The sequence below is a fragment of the Phacochoerus africanus genome, chromosome 5 (assembly GCF_016906955.1).
Source record: "Phacochoerus africanus isolate WHEZ1 chromosome 5, ROS_Pafr_v1, whole genome shotgun sequence".
NCBI lineage: Eukaryota > Metazoa > Chordata > Mammalia > Artiodactyla > Suidae > Phacochoerus > Phacochoerus africanus.
In genome coordinates, this window is record NC_062548.1 from 74,141,709 (window position 1) to 74,154,022 (window position 12,314).

General features: G+C 50.3%; 1 protein-coding gene across 3 annotated transcripts in view; it reads left to right on the plus strand.

The window, feature by feature from the left end:
* The window catches only part of SFXN5 (sideroflexin 5), a 133,891-nt gene that overhangs the window by 63,738 nt on the left and 57,839 nt on the right, over positions 1-12,314 (plus strand). For all 3 annotated transcript variants that reach the window (XM_047781785.1, XM_047781783.1, XM_047781782.1), the window contains exons 7-8: positions 10,220-10,273; positions 11,264-11,320. In XM_047781785.1, the coding sequence (XP_047637741.1) occupies positions 10,220-10,273; positions 11,264-11,320 (111 nt within the window). The remainder of the gene's footprint in view (positions 1-10,219; positions 10,274-11,263; positions 11,321-12,314) is intronic.

Below are 12,314 nucleotides of genomic sequence, written 5' to 3' on the forward strand. Positions count from 1 at the left end.
GGTGGCTGAAGTTCCAGTCATCACATCCGCATTCCAGGAAGGAGAAAGAAGGGAGGAGTAAAAAGAATGTACCTCCTTTCTGAGTTAGTTCTCTTTCAGTCGTCTTCATCAAAGTCTCACAACAACAGTTCTGTTTATATTCCATGTAGAATTTAGCTGGATACATAGTCAATCCCCAACTAAAGAGGTTCTATTAGTGAGAAGGAAGAGAATAGCTCTAGGTCAGTAAACAAGCATCTGCCATAGTAATTTTTTACCATAATAATTTTAATAGATACTCCATTGATGCTTAAAAATAAAAAAATAAGGAGTTCCCGTCATGGCTCAGTAGTTAACCAACCTGACTAGGAACCATGAGGTTGTGGGTTCGATCCCTGGCCATGCTCAGTGGGTTAAGGATCCAGCATTGCCATGAGCTGTGGTGTGGGTCACAGACGCGGCTCGGACCCTGCGTTGCTGTGGCTCTGGCGTAGGCTGGCAGCTACAGCTCCGATTAGACCCCTAGCCTGGGAACCTCCATATGCCGTGGGTGCGCCCCCCCCAAAAATAAAATAAAATTAAATTAAATAAAAATTAAAAAATGTCACTTGGTAGTTTCATCTCTCCCAAACTAGAGAAGTTGAGTTTGAGTCTTATTCCTCATAAGAGGCCAACTGGACCCTTTCAAAATTAATGGCTGCCATCAACTGGGATAAACTAGCTGATCCAAGGGATGCCAGCACTGACTCAAGTTCACAGGTGTTACTGAGAACACCCCACAGTTTTCCACTCTCTCTTCTTCCTAAGGCAAAGCAATCCATTCAGGGTCCCTACGGCCTCGTAGGCATCATGGGAACTTGGGTGCTGATCCACTTCCATGTCGTTCAGGAGTTCACAACTGAAGTAGATGCTGTGAATGTCCCGTCAGGACCAGCCCTCTCCCAGCCTGGAGCAAACATCCCCCTCTGCAAATAAATGTGCGAGAAGAGGAATCCCTGGCCTCTGAGATCCTGTAGGAATACGGGATTGAGGTGAATGGGCAGTATGACTGGGATGGCCTTAGGGCAACCAGAGCCAAAATGACAATGCTTGCCTAGCCCCGCTTCCTAGCTCCAAATCATATTCCAGGATTCAGAACAGCTGGGCCAGAGATCAGGTCCCAGGAAGAACCATTGGTGGTGGAGGACCGTAGCCTTCCATCTGGGCACTTTGACACGGATGAGCTGTATGAGGACTCATTGGCCACACTTCTTCCCGGGGCTGCTGCCTCACCAGCCACTGGCTTTCTCGCTACTTCCACCTGAAGCTTGGCTCCCCTTAACCACATCACTTCTCCTAAGACCCTGCCTGGTAGCACTGAACATCTCAGCAAATGCCTGGTCTGAAGGGATGTGAAGGTTCCAGTCCATGCCTTAGGGAAGCCCCTGCTGGGATAGAATGGGTAAGAAATATACACATGCAGAAACCACTAAAATGCTTACCAAAATAGAAACGGGGTGCCAGCGAATGTGCTAGGAACTGGATCCCTGAGTGATAAAGGGAAGGGGTGAGTAAGACTGGCAGATGCCTCGACTAAGATGCTTCTGGAAGGAACATCCAAGCTGCCTCCTACCCAGGTGAGCAGCCCTGGCCTGACCCCACCCCCAGCCCCCATGCAGTTGCCACCTTGCCTGAGGGTAACCCCGCCCCCCTCCCTGCTCACTCCCAGAGCTCAGGAGAAACGAGCTGGTTTTCTCCCAGAAGCTGGTGCCAGTTTAGTCAGCAGATTTCACAGATCTACTGGCACCCATGTAGTGTCTTATTTTAAACTTAACATTTGAAGATGGAAACTTTTCCCCCTTTGATGTGTGGCAAAGAGATCCCAATTTATACATAAGCATGGCGGCTAAGCCAGTGCATCAAGGCTGTTCCTGAGGCTGGTGTAGTTCATTCTCCCCTTTCTTCGGGTACCTTCCCAGAAGAACCCCACCAACTGTGGTCACTTCTGAAAATTGGCATCTCAGGGGCCAGGTTTCCTCCAAGAGATGTGCAGGCACATGTGGCTGGGGAGAGGCAGGGCCAGTGTCCTGGGCCCCATCCTGTCCTCTGCATTTCCCCAGCTGCCAACCGAGGATCCAGCCTGTGCCCTTGGCTCCCTCAATGTCTCATGTGCCAGGAGCTGGGTTTCTCTTGTGGGCCCGAGCATCTGCAAGGTGGCCTTGCATCTGTGCCTCCCTTCTCAGCCCTGAGGTCCTGACACTGCTTTCCCCCCTCTCCTCTTGCTCTTTTATTCTGGGACTCAGGGCCCCAACCCCCCCGTATCCAGCTGGGAGCCTGCAGAGGGCAGACTGCGGCCCAGGAGCATCATCTCAGTGAGTCCAGAGGCCTCGGGTTATGTCAAACTAGATTTCTGTCTTAGAATGTGCAGAGCTTAGTTCGCTCTGAACCCTCTCGTTGCAACGCTGCAGGTGATCATATGGGCTTTGAAAGCCTGTTTCTCTGGAGGCGCAGGTGTCAGTCTCGCCGTCTCTGTGGGGAGGAGGGGTGAGCCACAGAGGGTTCAATTTGCGTGAGGATTTGGCTGAGTCCCAGGGTCTTTCTGATGTCTCCCAACCCTCCTCGTCCAGACTCTGTTTTTTCACACATTTCAGTCCCACCCCTAACTTTCTTCCTGACCGTTGTAATTGGACACCAGTCGTTTTGGACTAGTTTATCCAATCCAAGAGGTGTTGCTTAATTAAGCTGGAATTGACCAGTCAGAGACAACATTTGACAAAAGATAATATTTTCTTTAACTGATTGGGATCCTTAAAAAACAGCACCCTTAAAGCCCTGAAGTGTTACTTTTCAGAGCATTAGCTACATAAATCAGAAGAAAGGGGTGAAGTAGAAGGACAAAATTGTTGAGACTGGGACCCATGTCCAATCCCCCCCACCTTTTTTTTTGCCATACCCATGGCATGTGGAAGTTCCTGGACCAGTGATCAAATCCATGCCACAGCAGTGACAACGCTGGATCCTTAACCGCTAGGCCACCAGGAAATTCCTTGTGGCAGATCTTTTACGAATGAGGAGGAACCGTTTAGAATTGAGCGAGTCCGTGTGGAGGAAGAGCTAGGATGCCAAAGGACTGTTGCCTTACTAGGGAGGACTCGCAGGTGTGTGAGAAGTGAATGTCAAGCTTCCAGGAGCTCTCGAGGAAGACAGACGTCAAACAGATACTTACTGCTGAGGGATGCATCTTGCAAAGAAGGCAGGCAGGCTGCTTGGAGAGCACGAATACAGGACCTAGCATCATCTTGAGGGTCAGGGAAGGCTTCCTGGAGGAAGTGGCAATGAAGCTAAAACCTGCAGGATGAGGAGGGGTTCACCAGGTGGAGATGGGATGGAGGGTGGGAGGACTAGCCATTCCTGCCATTTTCTTGCCAAGCAAGATAATTCCATACCCTTGTAGGCTTCCCCAACTAAAGTTTCTGCTCTCAGTTTTTTGATACACACCCTATTTTCCCGTCTGGATTCTCTACACTTTAAAATTTTTTTTCTTTCTCTTGTCGCTTGAGTCACTTTTATATGAGTGGCAGCCAAAGGGGTGCAAGTGGGGGGGGTTCGTCAGTTCTCTCCGAGTCCCCCTATCCGTGCACAGAATTGTGACCAGCAGCCTTGTTCCCCTGTCCTTGTTGTCAGCTGTTTCTGTCCCACTTGTGGCCTAGCAGGTTTAGCTGTTTGGTGGTGCCTCCTTCCCACCCGGAGACCTTATCTTTCTGCAAAGGTTAGAACCTTCTGAAGGAGGAGACCTGAAGTGAAGATGTGACTTTTCATGTGAGCCCATTGCCATATGGGTGCAGTTGGCCCCATTCCTGACTCTGTCCTGAGATGAGGCTCTATCACAAACTTCCCTTCTTCCTGGACCAGCTCGGGAGACCCCAGAATTGGGCCAATGGTCAGCGGGTGGAGTGGGTTGATAAGCTAGGCTGCTCAGGAACCAGCATTAATAGGGAAGACATTATTCTAGGTACCATTAGTGATGGTACAGAATTTTGCCAGGAAGGCCAGCATATTCACCCTTCGGATGTGGTAATCCCTGTATTAATCTGCTGTTGTTGATTATAGTGCTGTGTAACAAACATCCACAGAACTTCAGTGGAAGCCATAAGCATTCATGCTTAGGAATCTGCAGTTACGTGGGGTTTGGATGGTCTAGGTTGGGCTTGACCGAGGCAAGTCTGCTTCTTACTACAGATCTGGGCTCAGCCCCCCAGGCTGGACGCTGCTCCTTGCGACTTATCTTCCTTGGACAAGGACACTGGTCGGGGCTTCTCCTCTCAGCAATGTGAGCAGCACAGGAGGCCAGCAGAAACACATGAGGCCTCTGGGACCTGGGCTCAGAACTGCCGCACTACCACTTTCTCCCATGTGCCATTGGCCAAAGCAAGTCATATGGCCAAGCAACCCCAAGAGTATAGAAATATATTCCTCCCTTGGCATCCGTATGGATCCAAGGAGGAATGAAGATTCAGGGGGAAAGCTCAATCTACCCCCTTCTCCAAAGGCCAACACCCCCATGCAATCTGACTTTAATAAAAGGAGTAAGGAAAAGATGGGTGATGGCGGTCCTGATCACAACTCAGCATAGGTCTTTTCCCTGCCAAAAATTAATTCTCTCCCCACCTTTATTTTTCCTTCCTAGGGCCACATGTGCGGTATATGGTGGTTCCCAGGCTAGGGGTTGAAGCGTAGCTGTAGCTGTTGGCCTCTACTACAGCTCATGGCAATGCCAGATCTCCAGCCCCCTGAGCAAGGCCAGGGATCAAACCCACATCCTCATGGATACTAGTCAGATTCATTTCTGCTGCGCCACTATGGGAACTCCCTAATTCATGTTCTTAATAATGAATTAGCAATGTTCTTGCAGGGTGTGTTGAGGGTCCAGCTTTATGCTGAGTGCTTTGGGGACATCAGAGAGAAAAGCCCTGGGTCTACCATCAGAAGCTCACCATCCTTTGAGGGATAAGCCTTGTGTTTAAATATAAGATGGGGCTAAATGATACTCAGTTGTCTGATGCATGCTGTCGAGTTCAGAGAAATGGGACCAGTGATGATTGGAAAAGAATGAGATGGAAAGAGAGGAATGATACTAACACCTAGTGAGCACTCGTGTGCCAGATACCAGGCCACATTCTTTCCATGCCTTCTTCCTCTCATGGTCATGTAGAGAAGTCCCAGGATCGTCCCCATTTAACAGATGAAAAAACAGAGGCACAAAGAGCTCAGGTTACCCGTGTGTGGTCACACAGTGGGTAAACTCTAGAACCAGGATTTGAGGCCATCTCCTTCTGCAACCAGAGCCTGAGTGTTTATCCCCGGGGCCCCAGGGCCCCAGGGCCGCCCATCCAAGGGGCAGGAAGGCAAAGCTAGACAGATGTGCCGAGAGCACGGCTGCCGGGGATGGGAGCTGTGGAGGGGACCCCAGTCGCATTAGGAGCTATAAATGGGAGCAAAGAGAGGATGTGCGATTTGGCCGGGGTCCTGCAGGCTGGGCTGGAAATTCTGGCTGCCGGCTCTCCTTCCACGTTCCCTGGTCCCAGGCGCGTTCTGGGCTCTCTCCACCCGCCTCGTGGCCACGCCTGAAGCGTTTCCCTCTTGGAAGAGGTGCAGCCCATTGGCATTGGAGCCGGCGGACTGGCTCCCTCTATTCATCTCTTTCCTTCTTTCCCCTGCCATGTTCTGGAAAGGGCGGCGGGAGGGAATGTAGGCAGGTTGCACCAGAGATATACATCTGAGAACTGAAGGAACATTTATTTTTAATTTAGACTTAAAAAGAAAAAAAGGAAGTTATAAAATATCTGCTCTTGCTCCTGGGATTGTGCAGATGGTGCCGCGTGTTGCCTAATAGGGAGCGAGGCTGGCGCCCGTGTGCTCCCAGGCCCCCCAGCCTGACGGTCGGACCCCGAAGGCGGGATCCCTGCTCCTCTTGCCTCAGCCTCTGACGGCTCCCCTGGGCCCCTCTGGCCGGCGCAGCGTGGTGCTTGGCTGCCTTCATCCCTCACCCTTCCTAGACTGCTTGCCCCAACCTCCTCCTTCAATAAGGCCAGTCTGTCGGCTGGTCCCAGTTCCTGAGCCTGCACAGGCACCCCTCCGCCCCATCCCACCGCTGCCTTTGGCAGAGAGCCAGGGCACACTGATCTCTCCCTTAACTCCTGCTCTGATGTTAAACTTTATCCATTTTATACACATCCAAATACCTAATTAAACCACCTTGTCATTCCCTTCCTTTCTTCCTTCCTCCCTCCCTCCCTCTCTCTCTCTCTTTTTGCATTTTTTAGTGCCGTACTTGCAGCATATGGAAGTTTCCAGGCTAGGGATTGAATCGGAGCTGTAACTGCCGGCCTACACCACAGCCACAGCAACATGGAATCCAAGCCACATCTGTGACCTACCCCACAGCTCACAGCAATGCCAGATCCTTAACCCACTAGCGAGGCTAGGGATCGAACCTACCTCCTCATAGATACTAGTCGGATTTGTTACCACCGAGCTGCCACAGGAATGCCTACCTTGCCATTTTCATGCCCCAGGAGTTATAAAAGTTCTCATACATTTTCCAGACTGGTCTTTGTGTTTACTGCGGTTAGGCTGTATATCCGCCTCTTCCGGTAATCGCCACTGGGAGCAATATGGAGCTTGGTGCATAGAAGATGCTTGAAGATGGGCGTGGAAAGTGACTCTGTATTCAGGGAGATGAGCTGGAGAAGGGGGCCCTAAAATCAGAGTCGAGGCCCCCAAGCCAGGAATCAGGTGACCTGACTCTTGCTCTAGTTTGCTTTGAAGCCTTGGGCAAACCACCGAATTTCTCTAAGCTTCAGTTGCCCCATTTGCAAAATATAGAAAGTAATCTCTAGTTTGAGCTCCCGAGTTATAACGAGGGTATGGTAAGTGGCATAAGGAGCAATGCTTAGTAAAATCAGTCAATCCATCTCTTTAAGAAAGCATGGGGAGTCACAGGTGCCCAACATGACATCAGGCTGTGATAGGGCAGGAGTTTGGGATGGAAGCTGAACACATTGGCCAGCAAGATAAAAAGCTGTGTGTGTGTGTGTGTGTGTGTGTGTGTGTGTGTGTGTGTGTGTGTGTGTCATATCCTGGGTACTAGTTTGGTTAAGTTTAGGGCTCTGGTTTTTTCTGGAAAAGACGAAAAAAAAATTATTTAAAAAAAAATTATGGGCCACAAGAAAAAACAAGTGAAGATGAAAATGAGACAAAAAAAATTAGGGAAGGAAGGATAAGATGAAACCAGGAGTGAAGTTTGGACACAGATACACACAATGACGTCTGTACCCTTGGCAGGTGTGGGTCATGGAGATCCCACCTGGGCTTCTTGACAGTCAGGGCTAAGAGTGACACAGGTCAATGCCCAATGTCTGCAAGACAGATGCAAACCAGATGTTCAAAAGCATAAATTTCTGATCCTGAGATCAGGAAAATTTCCCCCAAGAGGCTTCATAAAGGGACCCTGGGACGTCATGAGCAGTGAGTGTCCTGGACAACAGCTGTCTGGTAAATACAGTGAGTCCCATGGGCTGCATCTTATGACGCTCCTGGTGGCCCAAGCACAGTAGGGGGGCGTGCCATAGGGACTGAGGGGATGAAGGCAATGTCTTTCATAGCACAGGGGTGTTTATAAACCTACGGATTAGGGGGAATGATGTGCTGAGGTCCCAACAGTAGAAAAACAGCTTTTATTTCTTCAGACTTTGGGAGGCAGCCAGACACACACATGTGTACCCGTACATCCACGCAGGCTCTTGTGCGCATGTGCATATGCGACACACCCCTTCAGGCTCATGCTCTTTCCAGCTTCAGGCCTCTCTAGGCCCAGCTTTCTCTCTATGGTCAGGCTCCTGCACCCAGGGACTAGGAGAGGATCTGGTCCCCCTGCGTTCCTTCTTGGCAGGACCGATGGGGGTGAATTCCCTTTACAGACAATGGGACGGTCTCTGTGGATTTCACACCTACTCCGTGGAACCTGAGACTAGGATTCAAACTGAGTTAAGACTCCAAGGGCAGCCTCTTCACTCTGTAAGTGAGAAGGCTGGAACCCCAAAGGGGAATGTCTAATGCTGGAGCTCAGGCAGGGGCAGAGCTGAGGCTGAGACCCAAGCTCTCCTGATTCTCACTCCAGCACACTGAGCTGTCGTTGCAAAGGAACATCGAGTAGGGATCTTATTTTGGGGAGAAGAGTATCAGAAGATAATTCTTCATCAGCACCATGGAATGGCTTTACATTATGTAATTTTATTCAAACTGATATGGGCCAATAAATATAAATGTGTATGCATGTTCGCTGTTTTAAAACATTTTAATGTTTAAAACATGATTTACTAATGCTGCTCAGGATGTCTAGAATTTGATTTACTGCATAGAATTGAATGTTTATACTTGTTCCTTACAGAAATTCTTGCCAAAGAGCCATTTTATCTACAGGAATAATAAATAAGTCAATATGTGGATGGTTGTGCACATTTTTTCCATATGCAGCAGTACTTGGTAGATGTTATTTTGCACACGAGCATTCAGAAGGTAAAATTGAGAGGAGTTCTCTTGTGGCTCAGTGGATTAAGGGTCTGGCATTGTCACCACTGCAGCAGCTCAGGTCACTGCTATGACACAGGTTCAATCCTTGGCCAAGGAACTTCGGCATGCCGAAGTTTGGTGTGGCCAAAAAAGAAAGGAAAGAAAAAAAGAAGGTAAATTGAGAGATACCCATGGATCCGTGATGTCCAGGATTAGGTCAGTGTCAAGATCACACAATTCATCTTGACTTAAACCTAAAAAGCAAAGACAGTCAGTCTAGGTCTAAGGTGATACTTAGGCTTTAGGAATAATGGAGCCATGCCTATGTCACCAGACTTGGCTATATGTACATCTTCGTTCATTCTCTCACACATTCAACACTCATTCAATGGCTTAAACATAGGGTAGGTTTTGCTTCATGGGGGCCCAGAGATAATATACAAATTTCCCCAATTTGTCTTTGTAAAACACTTAAGGCCTTTGAAACGAATTTTTCTTTTCTTTTTTTTTTTTTTGTCTTTTCTGTGGCTGCACCCGTGGCATATGGAAGTTCCCAGCCTAGGGGATGAATCAGCGCTGTAGCTGCCGGCCTAAGCCAGAGCCACAGCAACGCAGGATCCGAGCCAGGTCTGCAACCTACACCACAGCTCACGGCAACGCTGGATCCTTAACCCACTGAGCAAGGCCAGGGATTGAATCCGAAACCTCATGGTTCCTAGTCGTATTTGTTAACCACTGAGCCATGATGGGAACTCCTGAAATGATTTTTATTAACCCTCACAAAAATCCTATTGGATGGCTAGGGTGTGAAGAATTTGGGTTACCTGGGTGGAAGTGAAGGTGATCCTTTTGTTTGTTGGTTTGTTTTCATTGGTCCCCTGCCCATCAACTATGAAAACATGCATGTCTGCTGTTAAAGGAATACAGAAATATTCAAGAAGAATGTGAGAAAATGCCACGTCACCTGACCTTCAGGGACACTTATATGCTGTGCTACAGATTTTCTTATGCCTAGAGATATGTATATGTATGTGTGTTTGTGTATATGCATATATATGATGAGATTTCTCTTTTTTTTCGGCCATGCCTGAGGCCTGTGAAAGTTCCAAGGTCACGGATCGAACCTGCACCACAGTGATGACCTGAGCCTTAACCCCTGAGCCACCAGGGAGCTCCAAGATTTCTTTTTTTTTTTTCTTTTTTCTTTCTTTCGTTAAAAAAATGGGGTATATGCTTATAATGAGATTCTATAATTCTGAAACCAAGTTTTTTTCATCATACACCATCTCACTGTGGGCAGTCCTTTTTTTTAGGATTGTGCCCTCAGCATCTGGAAGTTCCAAGGCTAGGGGTTGAATCAGAGCTACAGCTGCCGGCCTGCGCCAGAGCCACAGCAACACAGGATTTGACCTGCGTCTGCCACCTACACCACAGCTCATGGCAACGCCGGATCCTTAACCCGCTGAGCGAGGCCAGGGGTCAAACCTGCGTCCTCATGAATATTAGTCGGGTTTGTTATTGCTGAGCCATGACGGGAACTCCCTGTGGGCAGTACTTTGTGCGTACACATCATACATATCTGTGTGTACAGATCCAGCTCCCTTTTGTCCATGACTGTGTCATTTTTCTTTGCAAAGGTGTAGGGAAATTTTTTTTTTGCCTTCTTCAACCTTTTCTCTCTCTCTCATAGGTGGTTGGTCTTCTCTTGCCCAACCAGACATTGGCGTCCACTGTCTTCTGGCAGGTAACAGCTTCTCAGCAAGCAGAGGGCTCCTGAAGGGGGGGCCTACCAAGTGCTGGTTAGAACACTCTGTCCCAGTGTCTCCTCTCCATCCAGGCCCCTTGGGGAAAGTCTCCCTGCTTCCTACTCCTTCCCAACCCAGAAGTCACTGGGAGAAACCCCAGAACTTTGGGCCCTGTTGAGCAGGTCCCAGCAGCCTGAGTCTTGGACCATTATGTATGCTCTAACCTTTGCATGGGTGGCAGGAGGGCTGGCTGGTGCCCTCAACAGGATGCTCGTCCCATGGCCAGTGGCCTCAAGGCTGATGGCCTCATTTTGCCATCAGCCTTACCCGGCTTTGTGGGGAAGATAACCCCAGGGGTGGCTGGATGGAAAAGCATCACAGACCCTGGTCTCTGCCCTTGGAGACAGTGCAGGTTGTGGCTCTCTGTGTGTGCTGTGTAGAGGAGGGGCAGGAAGAAAAACCTGACTGTCTGCAGAAGAAAATGTCAGCATCTTTCCTGAAAAAGACTCCTCCCAGTGTCCATGTCCGGGCTCTGCCGCTGGAGCAGGACACAGGGCTGGGTATTTCTGGAAGAGCCTCAGGGCTGTCAGTCATTCCAGGACCTGTGTGTCCACCTTCTGTCCAGTAGGCAATGTAATAAGGATGATGTGGCAAAGGCAGCGGGGCCCATTTGGGGCGAACGCCATAAGTGGGGAGAGAGGAGCATCTCTGGCTTGAGATGGGCCACTGGGCTGGGTGGGACCCATGTCTTGGTTTGCCAGGAACTGAGGGATTTCCCAAGACAGGGGACTTTCAGTGCCCAGACCTGCACAGTCCTGCAAACCATGGTGACTGGTCATGCTAACTGGTCAGATGGATGGAACTACCATGAACCAGAGACCCAGGCCTCTCTGGAGGGGTGAGGTCTCCCAAGTGCAGGCCTGGCTTCCAGGGAGGTGACCACACCTCCTCTGACTTCTCTTCCCTTCCACCCCCGCCTTGCCTTTCAGTGGCTGAACCAGAGCCACAACGCCTGTGTCAACTATGCAAATCGCAATGCTACCAAGGTAAGCACTGCAGACCACCACCTGGGGGTGGGCTTCAGGCTGGGGTGACCCTCCCCCTCCCTAGAGTGTGGCATGTCACCATCAGGGCTGCCTCCTCTGGGCTCCACTGCCAGGCTTCAGGAGGGCCCCCACTGGGGAGGCCCTCACAACGCGGGGGTGAGGAGTTCCCGACATGGCTCAGCAGAAACGAATCTGACTAGGATCCATGAGGATGCAGGTTCGATCCCTGGCCTTGCTCCGTGGGTTAAGGATCCAGCATTGCTGTGAGCTGTGGTGTAGGTCGCAGATGTGGCTCGGATCTGGTGTTGCTGTGGCTGTGGTGTAGGCCGGTGGCTGCAGCTCCGATTGGACCCCTAGCCTGGGAACCTCCATATGCTGTGGGTGTGGCCCTAAAAAGCAAAAAACAAACAAAAAGAGAAACAAAACTCGGGGGTGAAGAGGGGGCAGTGAAGGGCTAAGCCCCACTGCCTCACCGTTCCCTTCCCCAGCTCTTATACCCAGATCTTGGATCAGCCCCCACATGGGGGCTGAATTCCTCTAAAGTGCCCTCCAAGCTTCCCTGGAAGCTGCCTTGGTGCCCCGGCTGCAAAGCTAAAGGGCTTCTCTTGGGGGAGGCGGGTGGGGGTCTGAGAGGACCTTCGTGTCCTCCCCAAAGTCCCCTGCACTCCTGGGACCAGCTCACAGTGGAGGTCCTGGCCCTTTTCTCTTGTCCGGGAAGGCGCTAGGCCCCTGCTTGGCTGGCAAGGCTGCCTCTCCTCTTGGTCCGCTCTCCCAAAGGCAGGGAGAGCAGAGGGGGATCTAGGTCCCCCAGGGCGGGAGTGGGGGGTGGGAGCGCTGTCAGTTTGGAGAGGAGTCTGTATTTTCTAACGTTGAGAGGAAGAGGTGGGGGAGTTCTGAGCTGGCCTTGGTGGTGGGAACCTCAGGACACCCTCCCTCCTCCCGTCTAATCCTTCCGTCCGCGTCTCACTTATGCTTCACCCATGTCCCTGCTTCA